The sequence below is a fragment of the Lemur catta genome, chromosome 14 (assembly GCF_020740605.2).
Source record: "Lemur catta isolate mLemCat1 chromosome 14, mLemCat1.pri, whole genome shotgun sequence".
Taxonomy (NCBI): Eukaryota; Metazoa; Chordata; class Mammalia; order Primates; family Lemuridae; genus Lemur; species Lemur catta.
In genome coordinates, this window is record NC_059141.1 from 7,973,313 (window position 1) to 7,998,266 (window position 24,954).

Sequence of the window (24,954 nt, forward strand, 5' to 3'; positions counted from 1 at the left end):
AGAGTTCATAATAGCTAAATTATTCTTTTTTAATGTACTGCTGTGCACAACTGAGTGGGACTAGAAAAGTAAGATAGTTAAATTTTTTAATGGACCTCCTCATACGCTTATAATTTTATAAATCAAATGACTCAAGAAAAATCTGGGAGGAAGAAAAGCTTAAAACACCTTATGTAAGGAGAGGTGGCAAAGGTAGTGGCCATGACAACAGTTAGCAACACCATTGACTCTAGTGTATGCAGGGAACTACAATAGGTAGATAGAGAAATAAATAAAATCATGCAAAAACAAATTGTCCTGGCTTTTATGAGTTTAATGTTTTCATAAGTTTTAGTATAAAGTTAGCACTTCAGGCTTTGTGCCAGCCATCCCATTCCAGGGTTTCTTCTTTTTATGACAAATTCCAGTGCTGAGCTTTGGAAGTGAATTTGCGGAGATCTTACTCTAGCCTCACCTTCAGAAGCACATCATCAGTTAGAGATGTTTCAATGGCATTTGCTTGTATTTTCCTTGCTCTGAAGGTGAGGTTAGTACCTGTCTCCTTTGAGGACCCAGAGTTCAAGTCGTCCTTCAGCCAGTCCTTTTCTTTATATGTCAAGTATCAAATGGCCATACACCAGGATCCGCCTGATGAATGTGGGAAGACTGAGGTACCGTTCATTGAATGTTTTTTCTGTGTTGATGAGGTTATCTGTGAAGAAGCATATTATATAACCTTCTTAGCCATTTTCTTATCTGTCAAGCAGAGCTGATCTTGTGAGTGTATATTACTGAGCTTTTATGAAAACAAGTTGTACCCTTGAGCATTTTAAATCCTTAGAAAAAAAGGATTGCAAATTCAGGGTATGTTTTTATTCAGTGTCCTCTCTAGGAACCTGAATGTAGTGCATTTGTATGTTCTGTCATGCAGCATAAGTCAGCAGACATTTACCAAGTGCCTGTTGTGTGCCACAGAACAAAGGGAAGAGTCTTTGTCTTCAAGAAATTGATAATCAAAAGGGAAAGGCAGACCATAATAGGCAAAAATATCTTAAGAAGTGAATGGAAAAGAAATATGTATACCTAACCTACCAAACATCATAGCTTAGCCTACTCTTAGCTAGTCTTCCGGGATAGGCTGCGGAGCATGTCGTCTTTGCTTCTATTCACGTTGTTTGAAACACAGCACTCTTTTTGAATCCATGGAGGAAGCTAGTGGAAATGTTATCCTAAGGCCACATGTACTCAGTTGAACATGAGGACTGTTTTTCTCCATTTGTTGATAGATATATAATCATGATGTTCACAGTGTTCCTCACCATTTGTGTTTTAAAGAAATCTATAAAAGGCTTTAAAAAAAGATTAATAAACTTAATTTTTAGAACTATTTTAGGCTTTTTTCAAAAAGCTTACATGTTATTTTGAAGTCATATCCCTAGGATTAATAAGTAAATCTGAATTATATATTTTTACTTTAATTTTTAAAAAACTTTAAACTTGAAAATTTCAGGCCTTCATGGGGTGGAGGTAATAGCATAGTGAAAGCCCCCTGTGACCACTGCTCAGCTTTAACGCTGTTGACACTTGGTCATTCTCATTTCCTCTTGCCACTTTTGTTTGTTGGAGTATCTGAAAACAAGTCCCCCATATCATGGCCCTTTATACTGTAATATACTTTGTTGTCTTATTTTATTTTATTTTTTTTTAGAGACAGGGTCTTACTGTGTTGCCCAGGCTGGACTCAAACTCCTGGGCTCAAGTGATCCTCCCACTTAAGCTTCCCAAGTAGCTGGGACTGCAGGTGTGCACCACCGTGCCTGGCTTGTTGTTGCTTTTGATTCCGTCATGTGACCTTGTATGAATTTAAAACTTGTAATGACTAAGGTTATTTCATGCTGCTGTGCTTGCTTTCTCAGAAAGCACTGTTTTTTAAATTAGTTCAGAGAACTTCCTATCAAAAGCTGAAATATAAGGAGACCACTTATGTGGGATACTTATTTTGGAGAGAGTTATCTTACTCAGGCGTATTAGTCAGTGAGTGTGGGAAAGGTTATGATGGGTCCATTCCAACCCCAAGGAGACGGAGGGAGAGTGAAGCATCTGCATTACTGTCTCACTCCAGCCACCAGGGGGTGCCGGAGATCTAGGCTTATGTGGCTTGTGCAAGCTGTGTGTTCGCAATCCAAAGAAGTATGGATAAATGCTTTGCTTTTCTTTTTCTTCTTATTTTTACATAACCTCTATTTTAGAGATGATAGGTAAATGCTTTTCTTTTGCCATTTTGTTGTAAATAATTTTCATTGAGGTGTTGAAGTGATAATTACAAGTGATTCTTTGCTTGTTAAAGGATTTAAATATTTTCTGGAACTTAACCTAGAGAAGCTTTCAGCTTCATTTTTCTCTTAGTAGTTTTACTTTTTGTGTGTTTACTTTCTCAGTGTATCAGAGAATTGTCATTCTCCTTTGATTATACAGAGACCACATAATCACATATAGACATTTACAGTACAGTTTTTGGAAACTGTGGCTTTAGGCGAAACAATGTATGAAGAAACCCATTTACCATAGGCTAATTGATCGAAACAGGACTTAAGTTATACAGGATATTTCTCATGTACATCTTTGGGGTGTGGAGGAAACCAGAAGACCCAGAGCAAACCCACGTTGACATGGGGAGAACATGTCAGCTGCACATAGACAGTGTCCCTGGCCAAGAAGTGATTTTTTTCCCCTCTCATCAATGTTATAATGAAATCATGATGAATTAAAGGATGCTATCCGAGGACTTGCTGTGCTACAGGTTGAGCATCCTTAATCTGATAATCTGAAATGCTCCAAAATCCGAAACTTTTTGAATGCCAACCTCACTCTCAAAGGATTGGAGGATTTTGCATTTTTGGATTAGATTTGCTTAATATTTACAAGTACTTAATTCTAAATTTGAATGATGGCAAGATCTGAACATTTTAAATATACACACACACTCACACACACACACACACACACACACACACACACACACACACACACACACACACACACACACACACACATTTTGAGACAGAGTCTCTCTCTGTTGCCCCGACTAGAGTGCAGTGGTGTCATCCTAGCTCACTGCAACCTCAAACTCCTGGGCTCCTCCTGCTTCAGCATCCCAAGTAGTGCTAATTTTTCTATGTTTTGTAGAGATGGGTGGGATCTTGCTCTTGCTCAGGCTGGTCTTGACCTCCTGACCTAGAGCACTGTTGCCACCTTGGCCTCCCAAAGTGTTAGGATTACAGACATAAGCACTGTGCCCAGCCTAAAAAAATTTTTTAAGGACAGGGCTAACTTAGTTGAATAAAGTAAAGGGCTTAGGCAATTATTTGTATAATTCAATCTAAAAAGCCACTTTTTATGAGTAACCCTTAAGTCAGGGCACACTGGCGTATTGTAGTCTGTGATAAGACATTTGTTACTAATAGTTAAATTACAAAGCTTTTGAATTACCTACTTAATTGGAGCAGATGCACTGCTGTATCCCTAGAATGTTACTTTTTGGGGAAATCCAAAGGGGTGAAGTTAAAGCTAGCACTGGAAATAGTTTTCTTAAAGTTTCTTTTGGTCAACAATTTTCCTAAAACTTATCTCAGATCACAAAATCATGGCATTCTACAACATTGGAGGTGAAAGGATCTTAGTGATTATATAGATTAACTTCTCTTCTTTTAGAGAATTAAATAATTTGCCCCAGGTAACATGTGGTCAGTGGCAGAACAATGTGTAGAAATTTCAGTGCTTTTTACACTAGACCATGGTGTTGCTATTTGAAAGAGTTAAAGTGGGCTAAATAATTAATACAGAATAACTGACATCAGTGAATGAAGTTTTCAAGGTAAGCAGATTTTCTGGATAACTGAAACATTTTTATTGCTAAGATATTATGTACACCAATTTAAAATGGCAACCTTCCTAAAATGTATCGTGTTCTTCCTGCCTTCTCAAACAGAATGCTGAGCGGGTCTTGCCTGTTGATAATGGTTCTCATATTCCCTTAGGAATATTGTTCTGCTCCTGCTATATTTCAGTGTGCCACATGCCGCTGTTTTTTCTTTAAAGTTACTCCGTTGTAACCTTTTATCTTTTATCTTTCTTGCAGTCAGTTCTTACTGTGTTAGCTTGTCTAGTATTAGCATTTGTTTTCTTTCTAATTTGTAGTTTTTTAAATGTATTTGTTAAAATATTATCGAGCGCCTACTGTGTGTCAGGTGCTATTCAAGAGGCATTTGGTGTGGTTAGCAAATCAGTGAATAAATCAGATAAAGATCAAGGCCGGGCATGGTGTGGCTCACATTTGTGATCCTAGCAATTTGGGAGGCTGAGGTGGAAGGATCACTTGAGGCCAGGATTTCAAGACCAGCCTGGGCAATGTAGTGAGACCCCATCTCTAAAAAATAAAAATAAAAAAAGGAGGCTGCAGCAGATGATTGCTTGAGCCCAGGAGTTCCAGGCTGTGTTCCAGCCTGGGTAACAGAGCAAGACCCTGTGTCTTAAAAAAAAAAAAGACCAAAAATCCCTTGTTCTTGTGAGCTTATGTCCTGGAGTAGGGGAATGGTCGCAGATAGTCATTAACCAATAAGCCTAATAAATCAGTAAACTATATCATAGGTTAGCAGGGGGTGTTATGGGAAAAGTAGAGCAGGTACAAGGGAGGGTTGGAAGTGTTGGTTATTGGCTTGGAAACTAGATCAGCAAGTTTATTGTTAGTAAAGTTACAGTCAAGAGGAAAATGGGAAAAGGAGCTTGAGGGATTCGTCTGTGAGTTGGGCAAATGAACATTAGGAAATACCTTTCTCATTCCTCATTTTACCCTTTATTATTTTCTCTGGGGGTTTTGTCTTTGATTTGAATGTCTGAAGTTCTGCAGTAGCTCAATAATTGACCTCTATTAATGTGTAACTTAATATAAGTATAATAACTATTATGGTTAATTTGTACATACTTGAATTATTTTTTTTTCCCATGGCCTGGACAATAGTTCATTTATATTGTTTTTTGAAAGTTGAGGAATGAGACAGTGAAATGGAATGTTAGGTGTCAAATGGAATGTTTGGCATGAAATGGATGTTGATTCTTGATTAACCACTTGCCTGAAAACAAATGTGCCCAGTGATAAATTATTTGGATTGAATGGTATGAAGGTGATATCAGTACTACCAAACAGCACTTGCCATGTTTACAGTCCCATACATTTTCGGTCAGAATGTTGATGCTGCGAAGGCTGAGTAACATCAAGAGTGAGAGTGTGAACTCTAATCAGTCATTTCTGCTGCAGATCTCAGCTTCCTACTTATTACTGTGTGGCTTTGAGCAGGTTCCCGATTCCTTAGTTTTCTTCACGCCAGGCTCCTCATTTATAAACATGGGATCTGGGTACCACAACAGGATTTGGTGTGGTGATTAAATGAGATCATACTTGTGAAGGTGCTCCGCCAAACAATAATTGGCTACACTTTAGTTACCAGGATATAGATGATGCTATGCTATTAGGACTCAACAGAGATACTAAGGTTAAGGCAAATAAGTGATACTTCTGGTTACCCAGTCAGCATTTGCAAATGAAATTATATTTTTCCTTGTTTTTCTATTTTAATTCAAATCAGTCCTTTCAAAGGAAAAAAGTAATATTCAAAACCACTCAGTTTGGCATATCAACATGTAATTTTAGTCTTTAAAATAAGAATTTTTAATACTATTTTGATTCATCCTACTATACCACATAAAATCTGGGAAAGGTATTATTTGGGGAAGAATTTATATGTGTGTGTGTGTTTTCTTTTTTTTGTTAAAGAGACGGGGACCCACCATGCAAATGCTGTCATAGCTCTCACTACCTGGGCTCAAGTGATCCTCCTGATCTTCCTGCCTCAGCCTCCCAAGTAGCTGGGACCGCAGGCGGACACCACCATGCCCGGTGGCTATATGTATATTTCTTAATTGTTTTACCTAGAGCTGGAGACAAAGGAACTATAGGTTATCTCTGGTTTTCTTACTCTGGTGGTAGAGCTTCTTGATTATACTTGGAATAGATTTCTCATTTTGATAAATTAGCTATATTGGATTCCTGTAATCCATAACATCCTTTGTGCTTGTTACACCAACTTATGAAAGTACCATGCCAGAATCTGAGGAAATGCAATGCCCAGCAGAGTGCCTGGAATGGAGTGGAAGCCTAGTGAACATTTCCTTGAATGAATGAGCAGCTGAGTTGACTATTTTTAAGGAACAGCTAGAGAGAGAACTCAGTTTTGCCAAATTGAAAGCTACTCAGGGAGAAAATAGTGTTCTTGAAACTTGTGACATGAAGCAAAAAGGAAAATTCAAATGATGTCATAAGCTTTTGACAGTTGTCCTGCTATAATAAGTAAAAGCTGCTTTTAATTTCCTGAGTGAGAGAGTTGAGCAATTTACCTACGAGTTAAGCACATTTTAGTGAGTGCAAAGCTCATGTGATAGAATAATCTTGCTGTGAGCACCATTTGTCTTTAGCTTTTATATTTGAGGTCTGTTTTTTCCATCAAATCTGAGGAGCATCAAGTTCTATGACCTTCTGGTAATGACTTGCCAAGTGAACAATACTACCTATTGATGACTAGTCTAAACAAGGAGAGTTTGTGTTTTTGCTGTGATCATTCATTTTATATTCCAAATAATTTTAGGTAACTGCTTGCATGATTAAAAGCAGTTGATTTTCATCTAATCAGTAGTTAGTTATAAAAGTAAAAAATATGTATATACTATATGATTATCCAGAGCACAATCTAAAAATAGGGAATATATTTATGTAGTCCTGTAAATATACATATATTTACATTTGTTGGCTTTCATGTGACAGTCATTCAAGAAATAGCTCAACATTTTATGCTTAGAATGGCTCCCATACTTCCTTCTCTTGGGCTTTGGAGGAATTCGATTCTTCTATTCAACCAATCATGTAAGCGTTTTAATCGGTAGCATGTTCCAGTCGCTGTGGTAGATCCTGGGGTTGCACAGATGAATAAGACATGATTCCTATGCATTTTAGCTAGCATAAAATGAATTTCAAAATAATTCTAAAAGCTTCTTTTTATAAGTTTGCATTGATGTTTAAAATCTTAAAATGCTAATGTTAAAAATTATTGGAAATACATGTACTTGTGGGAATATTTGTTCTGGGCAAATATCAGAATCTTTCAAGATGCATTTTATTACAGTTCCTTCTATGGCATTGGCTTGAGCATTAGCTCATTCACCAGGGATGTTATTGGGTAGGAACCAGAACTCTTAAAGGGGCAAAAAGGGGCCAGTGATTGATTAATAGTTTGTATTGGATTTTTCTGACACTGTTGACAGCCATACTGAGTATTTTCAGTGAGGTTTTCTAGTAAGTATGGACTTGAAAAACAAGTTAGAGCTGTCAGGGACCAGTGTTTCCTAAAATGAGCTTTGTGGAAAATTGATCCTGTGGAGTGTTAATAGATGTTACATGAAATTAAAAACAAACACACAAAAATCCCTGGTCATGGAACTTTGGAAAGCACTTGATGAAATGGAATTAAAGAGTTTTTATTTGTGAGTGCAGGAATTCTCAGAGTCTTTAATATATCAGTATACCTTGTAATTCTTTAAGAGGAGAAAGGGAAGGTGAGGCAGCTAGAGTATGCAGCATTTTCCAAACTTACTTGGCCACGGAATCGTTTTTTCAGAGAGTGTCTCAGGAGCCTGGCACACCACAGGACACAAGCAGGGGAAAGCTGAAATCATTTTGCAGATTAAAAACCAAGGCCCAAATAATGTAAGTGACTCACTCGAGGAGGTAGAGCTAGTGAGATTCCAAGATGTCTACCTCTTAGATCACTGTTCTTTCCCCTGGCAAAAAGGAGATATAATGCCTCAGAAGACATAGGTTTAAATATGTTAGAATGTAAATAAGATTTTTATGTCATCGTTTAAGATTTATTGAAGCTTCGTGTCCTGTCCAAGGTTCTAGATCTAATCAGTACAAGTGGTTAGTTAGTCCTTTCAGCTGCATTACTAATAAATGGAATAGAGAATAGCTGTAAAAAATAAATTTAGGGAATTATAATACCTGAATCTGTCCATTTTATTCCCTGCTAATAGGATAAACAAGATGTTAGTTCTCAAATGTTAGTTTTGACTCCTGTTAAGTGGAGATTTAATTCTTATTCTGTTGATGACTTTTTTAATGGTTTTTAGCTATGTCTTCAGGCTGCTTTTGAAGGTTTCATTTTTCTGAAGTGAAATATGAAACAATGAAAATTTCTTTTGTGGAATCAAATTAATTTCTAAGAGTTGCAGATTTAGGAGAGATACATTTTTAACATCAAACTTGGTCTTGCACTGCCTTAGAATAGCCAATTTAAAACAGTGTAAATATGTATCAGAAATTGTACAGGGGATGGGAAGGGAGTCTAAAGTGTTATTTAACTTAATTTAGACTCTTAACTGAATTAAGGCTTCCAAATTCCTGATAGAAGAATTTAGTATTTTACATTGAAGTGTGATTTAGATTGATAACTGAAAATTTTAAATAAAGATTTTATTAGATTATGGCCTAGAACAAACCTGTCCCTGACAAATTGTAAGACAGTATAATGCAGTAGGTGAAAGGCTAAGGAAATATGACCAGAAGCATATTTTGTTAATGCAAAGAAATTTTGGATAATTGATATGAGCAGTTCTAAGACTTGGAATTTTACTTTGGCAAATAGAGACACCTCACTGATGTTCCTTGGTTTAGAAAAAGAAAATAATATGTGGTTTACCTTTGTAAAAATTGCCTTTTTATGTTCAGTGTTTCCTTTTTCTTTAAAATATAGGAATTTAACCATGGTTACAAAAGAAAAGGCATTTCTGGAACATAGTGGCTTAAATTACTTAATCTGTTGAATATTTTATATTATAAAGATAAAAGAATTGATTATAGTTTTGCTGGGATCTTTTAACAAAATTAGCAGTATGTATTCCTCAATCCTTGTCTCCTCCCACCCCGTCCCTTGAATAACTTGGAAAAAGAAAGAACTTACTAATAATAACTGATAGGAAGTCTTACTGCAATTTTGTTCACTTGGAAAACTGTTTAAAGAATCTAGGTAAGAAAAGCCCTGGTCCAGATGGGTTCACACCCGAATTTTACCACACATACAAAGATGAACTGGTGCCCATCCTACGTAGACTATTCTCCAATATCGAGAAGGATGGAATTCTCCCCAACACATTTTACCAAGCCAATATAACATTGATACCAAAACCAGGAAAGGACGCAACAAGAAAAGAAAACTACAGACCAATTTTTCTCTTGAACATAGATGCAAAAATTCTCAATAAAATCCTAGCAAATCGTATCCAAGTGCTTATTAAAAAAATAATTAATCACGACCAAGTAGGCTTCATCCCAGAGATGCAGGGGTGGTTCAACATACGAAAATCTATAAGTGTAATTCACCACATAAATAGAAGCAAAAATAAAGACCATATGATCCTCTCAATAGATGCAGAAAAAGCATTTGACAAAATTCAACACCCTTTTATGATAAGAACGCTTAACAAAATAGGCATAAACGGGACCTACCTAAAAATGATACAAGCCATATATGACAAACCCACAGCCAACATCATACTGAACAGGGAAAAATTGAAAGTATTCCCACTCAGAACTGGAACCAGACAAGGCTGCCCACTGTCCCCATTACTTTTCAACATAGTATTGGAAGTCCTTGCGAGAGCTATCAGGCAAGAGAGCAGAATCAAGGGTGTCCAAATAGGGACAGAAGAGATAACTCTCACTCTTCGCTGATGACATGATGTTGTATCTGGAAAACCCCAAGGACTCAACCAAGAGACTCCTGGAATTAATTAATGAATTCAGTAAAGTCTCAGGTTACAAAATCAACACACACAAATCAGAGGCATTCATATATGCCAATAACATTCAATCGGAGAACCAAATTAAGGACTCAATACCCTTCAAAATAGCAACAAAGAAAATAAAATATCTAGGAATATATTTAACTAAAGAGGTAAAGGACCTCTATAGAGAGAACTATGAAACACTAAGGAAGGAAATTGCAGAACACGTAAATAGGTGGAAAACCATACCATGCTTGTGGATTGGAAGAATCAACATTGTTAAAATGTCTATACTACCCAAAGTAATCTATAGATTCAATGCAATTCCTATTAAATTACCAACATCATTTTTCACAGATTTAGAAAAAATAATTATGCACTTTGTATGGAATCAGAGAAGACCCCGTATAGCAAAAGCAATTTTAAGCAATAAAAACAAAATGGGAGGTATTAATTTGCCAGACTTCAAACTATACTACAAGGCTGTGGTTCTTAAAACTGCCTGGTATTGGCACAAGGGCAGGGACACAGACCAGTGGAACAGAACAGAAAATCCAAATATAAAAACCATCCTCATATAGCCATCTAATCTTTGACAAAATAGACAAAAACATACTCTGGGGACAAGAATCCCTATTCAATAAATGGTGCTGGGAAAACCGAATAGCCACACTTAGAAGACTGAAACAGGACCCACAGATTTCACCTCTCACAAAAATCAAATCACGGTGGGTAACAGATTTCAATCTTAAATGGGAAATGATTAGAATTCTAGAAGAAAATGTAGGAAAGACTCTTACAGACATTGGTCTAGGCAAAGAATTTATGAAGAAAACCCCTAAGGCAATCGCAGCAACAACAAAAATAAATGAATGGGACCTGATTAAATTAAAAAGCTTCTGCACAGCCAAAGAAACAGTTACGAAAATAAACAGACAGTCCACAGAATGGGAAAAAATTTTCGCCTACTACACATCAGATAAAAGACTGATAACAAGAATCTATTTAGAACTCAGGAAAATCAGCAAGAAAAAATCAAACAATCCTATCAAAAAGTGGGCAAATGACATGAATAGAAATTTTTCAAAAGAAGATATAAGAATGGCTAAAAAACGTATGGAAAAAATGCTCAACATCCCTAATCATCAGGGAAATGCAAATCAAAACCACAATGAGATACCACTTAACTCCGGTGAGAATGGCCTTTATCAAAAAATCCCAAAACAACACATGTTGGCGTGGATGCGGAGAGACAGGAACACTCATACACTGCTGGTGGGAATGCAAACTAGTGCAACCCCTGTGGAAAGCATTATGGAGATACCTTAAACAGATTCAAGTAGACCTACCATTTGATCCAGCAATCCCATTATTGGGCATATACCCAGAAGAACAAAAGTCATTCTATAACAAAGACACCTGTACCCGAATGTTTATAGCAGCACAATTCACAATCGCAAAGATGTGGAAACAACCCAAGTGCCCATCAATCCACGAATGGATTAGTAAACTGTGGTATATGTATACCATGGAGTATTACTCAGCTATAAGAAATAACAATGATATGACATCTCTTTGGTTCTCCTGGAGAGAGTTGGAACCCATTATATTAAGTGAAGTATCCAAAGAATGGAAAAACAAGCATCACATGTACTCACCAGAAAATTGGTTTCCCTGATCATCACCTAAATGCACATCGGAGAAGGATACCAATTGGATATCAGACTGAGATGGGGGGTGGGGGGAGGGGATGGGTGTATGCCTACATGACGAGTGCGTTGCGCACTGTCTGGGGAATGGTCATGCTTGAAGGTGCTGACTTGGGGAGATGAAGGGGGAGGAGATGGAGGTATGACTACATGGTGAATGCCAGGTGTACTGTCTGGAGAATAGACACGTTTGAGGCTCTGACTCAGGGGGATGGGCGGGACACGGACAATATATAGCCTGAGCTTTTGTACCCCCATGAAGAGCTGAAATAAAAAAAAAAAAAAGAATCTTGGTAAGCATTAAGGGCTTCTCAGGAGGGAATGAGAAGGTGTTGTGTTATGAGACAGGGTACCAATGATGAATAGAGTTATGGTACCAGGAGTGGTAAGAAGGAATGCTTTAAGAAAAGCAAGATTAGTAAGTAGCAGTAGCTTTAGAACATGAGTGGGGATCTTTGTATATCTTTATTTTCTTTTTAGAGACCTAAAGGATTTTAAAAATGGCACTGATACCTTTTATGCCTAGATTCTAAATATAGACCATAATCCTTATGTTTTTTAAAAAATTCAAGACCTTGACAGAATAATTTTCAATTAGAATTTTTATGAATTCAAGTGAATCAAATTGATAGTTGTTGATATTGTTACAAACAGAAAACTTTCCTGTGAAGTTCGAAAAGCCAAATATCGGGCAGTTTATTTCCATTTTCAATTATATTAAATCAAGATACTTCCTAGAAGTAATCTTTAAAATTGATACATAGAAATATAAAGAATATATGCTGGGCATTTTGGCTCAAACCTGTAATTCCAGCACTTTGAGAGGCTGAGGTGGGAGGATCACTTGAGGCTGGGAGTTCGAGACTAGCTGGGGCAATAATAGCAAGACCCCGTCTCTACAAAAAATAAAAAAATTGGCTGGGCGTGCTGGTGTGTGCTTGTAGTACTAGCTACTCGGGAGGCTGAGGGAGGAGGATTGTTTGAGCCCAGGAATTCAAGGTTGCAGTGAGCTGTGACCGTGCCACTGCACTCCAGTCTGGGCAACAGAATGAAACCCTGTCTCTGAAAATAAAAAAAGAAAGAATGTGGCTATCTTTGTCTCCGATTGTTTCTGAAATGATGAAGTATATTCCTGTCTGTAAAATCAGTAAGATATTTTGTAAAACATATTAAATTTTTTTAGTTTTCTCAATATTATTCCTGAATATCTTGAATAGGCTCCTTTTGTAAACCAATTAACTATACTCATTATTTCTTATTAAATAGCTCTATTAGTATAGCCATATTAAAAAAGTGGTATTAATGTGGACTACCATCTGTGGCCATAGTCCTTTTTTATTTTTAAATAGGCTTTATTTTTTTAATAGTTTTAGGTTCACAGAAAAATTGAGCCATAGTCTTGTCTTATGCTGATCAGACATCATGGTAGTATTTATTAAAAGGAATCTGTCTCTACTATCAATTGCAGTGTATACACAATATGTAGTTTGCAATCTCATATTTGCTTTTTTATAATTGTCTTTTTTGACAGTATTATCATTTGGACTGAATATAACATGTGTAATTTCATTATGAAAGAATTCACTAAGTAACCAAAGTGAAACATGAAATAGCAACGGGTTTTACTGGCACACTAATAGAGAAGAGACATTTTTTGAAATCTTTTTCATGTCTGGGGAATAGGAGTGTGAATGTGTGTCTTGTGATTTGTTATTCTGTTTTTACTGCTTTGGGATTGAAGGCTTTTATTTATGTATTTCATATTTTGGCAGCTTCAAACAGGACAAGAATGTTTAGGTCTGTTTTGAAAAAGCAACATGAGTGTTGGACACATACACATGCCAAAGATGTGTGTAAATTATTGGAGCTTCAAGAAATGTTAGTTTCTTTAGCGAGTATATATATATATACTTCTCTTTATTTTTATTTAAAGTAACTTCCATCCTAATTAATGCATCAGTTACTATTGAACATGAGTTAATTATATATTCAAAATTATGTGTATAATGTAGTTAACATGCACTTATGGGATAAAGCATAGAAACCCTACAATGTCAAATTTCTGATTGTAAAATAAAAATTTACCATGCCTCATTTTTCTCCAGTGATAAAATTGACTAAACTTTCAACTGGCACTTGTTACTCTTGGGAGGAAGAGGTAGGGGTTATCTTAGTTTGAGCTACTGTAGAAGAATCCAGCACCACAAAGCTTGCATTTTCAATTTCAATAAAATTATTTCTTTTATATCAGCATTATGAAAACTTTATATTTTGGTATATCTTGCACTTTCAGAAAGTTCTCTTAATAGCTAATATAATTGAACTGCATGTTGATATTTAAATTAAAAAATTCTTACAGTCTCTGTATTTTAATATATGTGTCATCTAGGGCCTAGATGATATTAGTTAATTGCATGGCTTTGGCATGCATTAGTGATATTTTCAAAATATATTTTTTAGGTTTTTTTGGGGGGGCTGTCTGATATATTTTTAAAATTTTATTGTGGAAAACTTTAAACATTTACAAAGTAGAGAGATCGTATAATGAACCCTTATATATTCATCTTATGTCCTTACTAGTTTAATATCATGTCCAATTTTATCTACATACTCCCCCCATTCCTTTTCTCTCCACTTCCCCAGTGATTGGGAAGGAAATCCAAGACATGATTTGATTTCATTGATAAACATTTTAATGTGTAACTCTAAAAGAGAGTGCAAGTTATTTGTATTCCCTGTGAGTACTAGCTAGCTTTGTTGTAGAGAGGAAGTCACAAGTGCTTTGAAACAGGCCTGTCATTGCATTTTATTGTAGTTAATTTGCATTTAGAAAGATCAAGAAATTGTATTACTTGGTATTTTATTATTACAGTAAATCTCAAAAGATTCGAAATGTTGATTCTGTAAATGACATCTATGAAAACATTATGAAGTTATGTGACAGACCTCATTGCAGAGCTAACCTACAGTTTGCTTTGTTGTTTGTTTATGCCCCCCTCCAATTTGTTTGTTTATTTAAGTGCTGAGAAACAGGTAGCATTTAACTGCCTGTGATATTTCAGGTGATATTCTTTAAACCTCTGTGAGTGTCATAAAAAAGAGAAAGGTGAGGGAAAAGGGAGAGAGGGAGGGAGAGAAGAAAGAGGAAGGCAGGCAGGAAGGAAAGGGATGTGGGACTGAGAAAAGAGAAAGAACAGAACAGGGTAAATGTCACAGCCAGGGTGCCAAATTGTGGAGATAAACTTCATCCTTCCCTCTCTAAGCCAACCTTCTCTCTTGGTCTTGACTTTTTTTTTCTTTTTGAGACAGATTCTTGCTCTGTCGCCCGGGCTAAGTGCGGTGGTATCATCATAGCTCACTGCAGCCTCAAACTCCTGGGCCCAAGTGATCCTCCTGCCTCAGCTTCCCAAGTAGCTTAGACCACAGGTGTGCAACACTGCGTCTGGCTAATTTTTCTATTTTTTGTAAAAATGAGATCTTGCTATGTTGTCCAGGCTGGTCTCAAACTCCTGGCCTCAATCGATCCTCCTGCTTTGGCCTCCTGAAGTGCTGGGATTACAGCCATGAACCACTCGTCTTGACTTTTTTCTCTCTCCCTTTTCTTGATCCACCGCCCCCACCTTTGATTTCTATTTTCTTCCTCTCTTGGCATTTACTAAACTTTACATGTTGCATTTAGAGTCAAAAAAGGTTGCTGATTCCTCCCTTACAGGGTGTTTTTATTATGTAGGGGTTGTGAGATAAAACATAAACAAAACATTTTAGGACTAATTTATTGTGCTTTATTTGCTTTTATACGGATTTTTAAGAATGTTTATTTAAACTACTTCAAATAGTTGTGTACGTACTATGGGCTAGGTTGAACCTTTCTATACTCTGTGGATGAATTATACAAATGTATGAAGACACTGATTTAATATAGATCTTTGGGTTTACTTTAAATGCTCTAATCAGAAAATTGTGTAATACTTTTTCCTTTTTTCTCTGTTCTTTTTTGCTGTCCATTTCCTGGATGAAATTGATTCTGTTTGAATTTGACTCTGCAGTTCACGAGATTCCTTTGCAGTTCACCTTTGGAGGTAAGAATTTACTCACTGTAGTATCAGTATTGCTAATTGAACACCACTATTGGTATCTTTCATTAGACATTTATTTGATAATTTAGGAGTGATCATTTTGGTGGGACACATATATTCTTCAGTAACAGTAATGGGGTAAATGTAGCCTTTTTTTGAATAAAAGTTCCTAGAAGTTACAGCTATTCTCCTTCATAACAGGTCATTGCCTCTTTTTATAAGTACATTTCTTCTTCAGTATGTAGAGAGAAATCAGTCCTTCATTTTAAAGAGCCTCATTGTATCTTTATAACTCTCATAACATTTTGTTTAACATCAGCCTTATTCTCTGTAAATTGCCCTGATATTAACAGAGACCTAGAGAAATCACAAGCAAAGGCTGTCATCAAGGAAGTTTTGCTGGTTTGGAAGACCATTTTAAAATCTATGAATTGGTAAAAGAAGAGCAAAATGGACTTAGCTTTATTGAGCCATACAGGCACTATTCTGGGTTCCTTTTTTCATTTAATCTTCATCATGGTTTTCAGTAGAACTGAGAATATAGTTTTAAAATTGTGAGATAAAGAAAAATGTTTAGTTGTTTATAGAACCAGATATCACTGTGAGCTGTTGTTGCAGAAAAACTTACAGATGATTGGTGAAACTTGGAAAAAGACCTAGAGAAGGGGAGGAGGTGACAAGACTTGGAACCAAACCTGAGTTTAAGAGCATGTGTCCACTTACTAGGTTGACACTGGCAAATCACAACTTTCGTGAGCCCCAGTTTTCTCTTATCTTTGAAACACAAATAATAATTTGTACCTGTCAAGTGAGGCAGTGGAAATGGGAGCAGTTATAAACTGTACTATTCAAGTCAGTGATGGTTTGCATTCTCCTGTTAAGCTACACTTCAGCCCCACATGATGAGACTCTGTTCCTTCCCTTTGTGTCTGTTATTTCACTTTATGCTCCCTTTCCCCATTTCTGACTTGCTCAAATCATATTCCTCTACAGGTTTAGTACTGTGTTCCCTGTGAGACCATCTCTGACCTCTTCACATGGAGGCAATTGTTTCCTTTTCTACCTCTGTAACATTGTGTTCATTTGATTATTGAAGCTATTAATATTACGTTGATGATGAGGTATGGCCCACCCTGGCATGTTGGATGTACATGGTGGCCAGTTTGAGTGATCACCAGGAACATGGGCAAGACCAGGAGGCTAGTCCCATCTAGGTTTGGTGTCCAGGATCAGTGGGGAAGCAAAGTGCCATAGTGGAAAGATTCTGGGCTTTGAAATGAGAGGGACTTGGGTAGCCTATAGGCAAGTCATTTAATCCTTCTGAGCTGCCATTTTCTGTTCTAAAAATGGAGATAATAATACTTACAGGTCATTAAAATTAAATGAGATGATTTGTGGCAAACACTGAGCACCATGCCTGCCACATAGAATCTTAGATAAGAGATAGGTATAAAGCAAAAACCAAACCATAATAAACTTGAAGCTGATATAAATTTTATAATCTGCTCTTTAGTTGAGGAAGCATGTTCTAACCACACAAGCAATGGAAAGTATCACAAAGGAAAAGATGAAAAATTAATATGATTGTGTAAAGATCCATATTTTTGTACATGAAAACAAATATAGTTAAAAGGCAATTTGGGCAAAGTATGATAAAAGGGTTATTGTATTTAACCTTTTAGAATCAAAAAGCTAATTTCTTTTGCATAAAATTTTCTTGCATTTTATCAGGTAGTTGATGAGATGAAATACAGATGGTAATAAATGTGTTTTAAATGTTTAACCCTATTAGTAATCAAAGAAATGTAGCTTAAAACAACATACAATTTTTTACCTGTCAAGATATCTTTTTTTCTTTTTAAGTGAATGCTGGAGAAGATGTCATGAGGTGGGATGTTTATAAACTTCATCCTTTATAGGAAGCAGTTTGGTTATATACATTAAAGGCTTTACATACATTCATACCTCGTGGTCACATAATTCTAAGAATAACTGCTAGAGAGGCAATCAAGACGAAGATAAAATTTGCATTCAAATGTTTATTATAGCTTTATTTATAATGGTAAAAAACATTGTAAACAACATAAATGTCCAGCAATAGGAAAAGGTCAAATAAATTATGACACAGCCAAATGATAGAACATCCTACAGACATTAAAATGGAGATTATGAATATATGTTCATGTGTAAATGTTGATGAATAGTAAGTATAAAATGCTTTCGATATGTTAGGAAATAAAAGTAGGATTCAAAATTATACATGTAGGTCTCAACTTAAAATCCATTTTAGCACACAAATTGGAGGAGACACACAAAATGTTAACAGCAACTACAAAATGTAAAATTGTTTTATCCTCTAATCTTCCAATAAAGGGCCCACAATGGATTGAGGTATATTGTGTCACTTTTTGGCCATGGTTCTTGTAATCAGTGTTTGATAGATGTATATCAGGAAAGTCTCTTTGATTTGATGTAGAAACAGGGTCTACCCTTGAAAAAGGTAGGAACTTAGATGAAGAGATAATGTTGATGATGTTTAAGGCTGGACCCTTATTTCAGCAAGAGTTTAGGGGAGTGACCAGGAATAAGGGTTTTTAGCAGAGGGTAATTAGGCTGGGTTGGTTTCCCCACACAGGGATTGAATAAGGAGGTTGGAACTTCATGTCCACTTCACTGGGGCAAGCAACAATTTGAAGATATTACTAACCAATGGCAAAAATGCTTCTAAATAGACTTCATCAGTAGCCTTCTCAAATGTAAGCTCGATGAGAGAGGACCCTGTTTTTGTTTCCTTGTGTTTCCATTCTTAGTATAATAAGTAGTACATAGTAGGCACTGACTCAATAAATAATTGTTGAATGAATGAATGATCAAATGAATGAGGCTGGAAGTAGCAGTATTATATCCATAATTTGAGAGGATTCAGCTGAAAGCAGACAAGGTCTAATATTTATATTTTAATATGGTTAACAGTCTGTCTTCCCAGCCAAATTGTCGCTACTTAAGATTGGAAGCTTTGTCATTTTCATCTTTGGATGCTCTCAGTGATAGATAGGGCTTGGAGTGCACCAACTACACCTGAGTGTACCAAACACTTTTTTTTTTTTTTTTGAGACAGAGTCTTGGTCTGTCGCATGGGTTAGAGTGCCATGGGATCAGCCTATCTCACAGCAACCTCAAACTCCTGAGCTCAAGCAATCTTCCTGCCTCAGCCTCCCAAGTAGCTGGGACTACAGGTGTGCACCACCACGCCCAGCTAATCTTTTATAATTTTAGTAGAGACAGGGTCTCTCTCTCTCTTGCTCCGGCTGGTCTCAACTACTGACTTCAAGCAGTCTTCCCACCTCGGCCTCCCAGAGTGCTAGGATTACAGGTGTGAGCCACTGCACCCAGCCACAAATACATATTTTTAAATTATGTCTTACTATTTGGTTAGATATTGGGAATATGTGTGTGGAAGCTTTTTTTCTTTGTGAAAAGTAGAAGGGAAAGTATCATGTTCAAAGTTTAGTGATAGTTTCTGTCCTTTTCTGCTTTGTCTGCTTAATGATCTGGAATTTTACCTTGGCTAAATGGATCTTTTTCATTATTGGGCTTATGGACATAAGGAAGGAAGAGAAATAAAAATTAAAGAGGACCAGTGTGCTTCTTTTTTCTTGATAGGAGATACTTTGAGATCTTTCTGTTGATATTTTTCTAGTTTGGAATTCCACAGGGACCATTTTGCTAGTGGCATCTACCCGCAAATCTCCTCCAGCAGTGCTGACCTCAGGATGCTGTTCCTTTGTCACCACGTGTGGTGACACCTGAGAGCCAATGCAAAGCCAAGGCGGAAGAGTATTGGGAGTCTCTAAATGTTTGATTTTGCCATTAAGCTTCTAATTTAGCTGGAGAAAGAAAATTACAAATATGGTAAATCCCAGTACCTTTTAAAATTTTGAATAAAAGTAATTCTGTTAGAGACAATAAAATACATGAGACTTGGAATTGAAAATAAAGTAGACTTTAAACTTCACTTTCTCCACAAAAACTACTATGAATAAACCATGTCCCTTTGTTATAAGTCCTAAATAGTTAACTGCCACATGAATCTAATGAAATTGTCAGGTTATAGTAATTACATCAGTAATTTGATATGTTGTCATTTGAATGGACCATGTGTGCAGAGTCAGTTACTTCCCTCTGTGGGGCTGACCCTTTTACATTCCTGTAAGCTGAAGACTAATAGAGCTCATTAAGCTTTATGGGAAAAGAGCTTTTATCACCTCGTCAAGTCAGGCAACATATTTCCATTATATTCCTAATTTCATGTGGCTCTGTAGCTGCTGATGTGCACTCCCCTGCTAGGTTTACATCGGACCTCTGCCTTACAGACATTTTTATTGACATTTCTTAGTCTAAATTACATTTGTGTGGCACCACTTACAGATGTCTTCGATTAAATGTAAGTAAATAAAAGGGATTATATATCAGAGGCCAAAAGATTCTTGAAATTCTCTTCTGAGTCAAACTTTGCCAGCCAGTCCAGTAGGGTGCAGTCTCATCATCATTTTTGGAGGTAGAGAGCTACAGGAGAGGCATTTATAATAAATATTAAACCATGTGTGAATATGGTTCACTTAGGTTTCTCTTCAGGTACGTCCTATTGCTTCATTTCAGATCAGTTAAAGTCTTTTGTGTTAATAGTTACAATAATAACTTACTGAGAATTTAGCACCTATGGTGTACAGGTTCTATGCTTAGTACTTTTCTTATTTTAGTTCTTACAGAATATCTATGAGGTATATAATCCCAATTTTATTATGAAGAAAATTGAACCCAGGAAGGTAGATTAGGTGCTCAGTATCGCAGCTAGTAGTATGTGACAACAGGCGCAAGAAAGAAAGGAGGAAATGGAATGATACTGCAATAAGATTCTAACATTACATGAAGTGACATATTATTTGAAAGAAGACAGTAATAAGTTAGAGAAGTATTTAGTAAAACCCAAAGCAGGATTTCTCAACCGTGGCACCATCTGCATCTTGGACTAATTCTTTGTCTTTGTTTGTGAGGAGCTGTTCTGCACATTGTGGGAAGCTTAGCAGCATCTCTAGCCTCTGCGTACTACATGCTAGTAGGATCTCCTCCCCCACCCCTGTCCACTGAGTTGGAACAAAATGTCTTCAGACTTTGCATATGTCCCTAGGGGGCAAAATGGCTCCCTGTTGAAAATCACTGCCCAAGAGCAGCCTTAAAAAAAAAAGTACAAAGATATAGTTAATAAGCCAATCATGAAAATAAAATGTAATGATAAAATGTGTTTAGTCTAACAAAAGATAAGAAAAAGAAGGAAAAATGAACAAAACATAAATGCGACAAATAGGAAACAAATAGCAAGATGGTCCACTTAAATTCAGCCATATTGATTGTTATATTAAATATAAACGGTCTAAATCAAAACTCTGCTGCCAGGTAATGTTCTATTTCTGCACTGTCCATACAGTAGCCAGTGGTCATACATAGCTGCTGAGCTCTTTAAGAACTGAATTTTAAATGTTTTAAATTTAGTTAACTTAAAGTAGCCACATGTGGCCAGTGGCTGTACTATTGGACAGTGCAGTCTAAACATTCCAATTACAAGTTAGAGATTGTCAGCAAGATAAAAGAAAAAAGCAATATCCACCTTAAATATGAAGACATGGATTTAAGTTAGAAGTAAAAGGCTAGAGTAAGACATTACCATGCAAATACTAATTATAAGAAAATTGGAGTGACTGTCTTCATATCAGACATAGTAGACTGCAGGACAAACAACTGAAGAAGGACTTTTCATAATGATAAAAAGGTCAATTCATTGTATGAATGTGCAATAATTCAAAATGTGATCCAATTAATGGAGCCTCACAATACATAAGCCTCAAAATATATTAGCTTTTATTTAAGAACAAAAGGTCGAAATAGTCAAATTCACAGTTATAGTTGGAGACTTTAGGATGATTTCCTCAGTGATATATAGAACATTTAGACAGGAAATTATTAATGGAAGTAACAGAAGGTTTGAACAGTACAACCACACAGTTTTACTTAACTGATGTCTATCAAACACTGTATCTAACAACTACCCAATGTATATTTTTTCAAGTACACAAGGAATATTCAGCCAGACAGATCATATGCTGGACCATGATACATATCCCGGTACATGTAAAAGGATTTAAATAATCTGTGATGAAAGTGGAGTTAAATTAGCATCAGTAACAAAAAGAACTCTTATAGCTCAATAAGAAGACTAACAGTCTAGTGTAAAAATGGACAAAACACATGACTATACTTTCATCCAAAGAAGACATACAAATGGGTAATAAGCACATGAAAAGGTCCTCAGCATCATTATTCATTATGGAAATGTAAATTAAAACCACAATGAGGTACCACAATAAACCCACTAGAATGGCTATAATCAAAAGATAAGATGTGGAGAAATTGGAACCCTCATACATTGCTGGTGGGAATGCAAAGTGGTATAGCTACAAGTTAAGTATCCCTTGTCTAAAATGCTGAGGACCGGGAGTGTTTTAGATTTCAGATTTTTTTTGGATTTTGGAATATTTGCTTTATACTTACAGGTTGAGCATCCCTAATCTGAAAATCTAAAATGTTCCCGTGAGCATTTCCTTTGAGCATCATGTTGGCACTCAGAAAGTTTCAGACTTTGGAGTGTTTTGAATTTTGGATATTTGGATTTGAGATACTCAACCTATAGCAACGTTATTCATGATAGCCAAAAGCTGAAACTAATTCAAGGGTTCATGAGCTGGTGAGTGGGTAAACTAAATATGGTAAATCCATGCAATGGAATACTGTTCAGCAATAAAAAGGAATTAACTACTGATACATGCCACAGCATGGGTGAACCTTAAAGATGTCATGCTTGGTGACATAAGACAGACACAGGAGACGACATATTGTGTATTTCCATTTTATGAAGTAGAGTCAGAAAGCAGATCATCAGTTTCCTGGGATTAGGATTAGGAGTAGAGGACTGACTGCAGATGGAATAGAAGGAATTTGAGGGGATGACAGAAATGTTTTAAAATTGGATTGTGGTGATAGTTTCACAATTCTATAATTGTTAAAAATCATAGAATTCTATATTTAAAATGGGTGAATTTTATGATATATAAAGTATATCTCAAAGCTACAGAAAATGAACCACTTCTTCATCTTTTAATTTCTCAAAATACCATAGAAAAGATCTCACTCAATTTGGCATCCTGCTTGTATATTCTATACTACATTGCTAGTTGTGGTGTAGGTGTTATGTATTGTTTTAGTATTCACTAAGATAATATTTCATATTGAAATAGATGTGTTTTAATTAGTAGTTTTAGTATTAACTATTCCATGAATACTCTTAATATTAAATAATGTGAGCCATAAATATTTTTGGTAGCTTTCTAAGCTTTTTTTGGAGTGGGGAACTACTTGGCTTCTCACCTGAAGCTCTGTGAATGACTGGAAGAGAATGTGTATACATTTGTGTGTGTGTGTTTATATTTGCATTGATTGCCAGCTGCAGGTAGCAAGGGTGGGAATATCCTAGTTATTGGCTTTCTGGCCTGTGATTGTATGCATTTTGCTTTTAGGAAAAAAACTAACCATCTCTTAATTCTATTGGCATATGAAGTATCATTTCTTGGGATGGTTCTAGATATCATTGTATCTCCAGTGGCCTGAATTTGGAAGAAGACATGACCGTTAGCCAAAACTGGATCTTGTAGAAATGAAGGCAGCTTGCAGAGGCAGCAGTGGAGGGATGAGTTGGGCAGAAAGTTGAGTTGTTAAGCTGGGGAAAGCAGTTCAAACGATTTTACCAAATAAGGAGAGCACCGAGAATCAGATACCCAGACAGCTGGCATGAATTGGAATGGGCTAGGAAGAGGGCAGAGCTGGTGAGCTGGGGGAAGCTTTACCTGCTCTCTAGTCTTATGCTTGGCAGGCCCAGCTGTGGTTAAAGAACCAGGGCAGAAAGAGGTAACTACAGGGAGGGCTGGATATCCTCAGAGAATATTTGGCAGTCTGCTATTGTTACTGAGTATTCAGAAGTGGAAAGCTAGGTTGTGGCTTAATTCATTGGGCAAAAGCGGAAAACACAAGTTGTTTTTCTATTCAGGTGGGCTGGGAAACATGTAGTTTTCAGACTGAGTCCCATACTCTGGAATCTGAGGTTTGAAAAGGCAAGGTAGCTGTTGGCCAGAGGCACCGGTTAGAAATCTGGAGCCAAATTATTGGGATTGTCATTTGATTGTTGTCTCTTTTTCACTTGAATCTGAGGGCTGTTGGGCAGTTCTGGCTGGGGTGGGGCTGCTGGCTAGGCCAATGGCAGAGAAATCAGTTGAACTGAGGACATTGTTCCTTTCCTGTAAGTTACTTCAGTAAGTCGCTTGAGCATCTTTTGTGTGCTAGCCAGAGTATTATTCCCCAGGCTTGCAGAGGCACTCGGTAAATGTTGGTTAAATGGACTTACAGTGCTTCCTAGTAGATTTTGGATATTACTTGAATAGTTGAGCCACTGCTCATTGAAACTGTATATCTCATAGTGAAATGATATCAACTAGAAGTCTTTTCCTGGAAAGCAATCCCCTATGATAAATATACCAAAATTAATTCTGAGAGTAAAAGAGAGCACATTCGGAATAGAAAACCACACATTAAATAGGAAAATGCTATAAATTTCCTTGTTGAAGATTTTTCTCATTGGGTCTTGGATTAGTGTAGGCATCTTAAAATCCAAGTCCATTCAAGAGATCTTTTTGCTGGGTCAGTCTTCCTTTAACAAATAATGGGTATTCATCATTACTCTAAGGACCTTTCAGCTATGCTTGAAATTAGGGTCATCTGCCTTGACAATTTTCATTGCCCATTAGATGTGCATGAATGCTTCAGAAAATGTTTGAATAGTAAATCCTGGGGTGGATTAGTTTCCATGGGGACGTCAGTCTTGTTTGATGTTGGCAGTCATTGAGTTCTCAGTCTGGGTTATCACTGTGGGATGTATTTTCCCCATATAAGAAATATTGCAAAAGCAGGACTCTCAGATTGAACTGACATTAAATAAGGGCTCATATAAGGATAGTACTCTGGATTCTAAGGTGTTTGTTATCGTACTCAATAAATATTGCCTAATCTGTAGAACTGATGTGGACTCATCTGTGGGATTTTGTTACTTGTGAGCTGTTTTGGTACTGCCTCACTAAAAGTCTTTTGGTTGGAGAATTAGAATTTAAAATAAAAGGAAATGTCAAAGTAAAGGAAATCAC

The 24,954-nt window shown here is 36.5% G+C and overlaps 1 protein-coding gene across 5 annotated transcripts in view; it reads left to right on the plus strand.

Moving 5' to 3' along the window:
* Positions 1 to 24,954, plus strand: part of ATE1 (arginyltransferase 1) — a 117,346-nt gene that overhangs the window by 17,278 nt on the left and 75,114 nt on the right. For 4 of the 5 annotated variants that reach the window (XM_045567768.1, XM_045567771.1, XM_045567766.1 and 1 more), the window contains 2 exons: positions 522 to 650; positions 15,623 to 15,655. In XM_045567768.1, coding sequence (XP_045423724.1) covers positions 522 to 650; positions 15,623 to 15,655 — 162 coding nt within the window. The remainder of the gene's footprint in view (positions 1 to 521; positions 651 to 15,622; positions 15,656 to 24,954) is intronic. The other variant, XM_045567769.1, reaches the window with a different exon arrangement.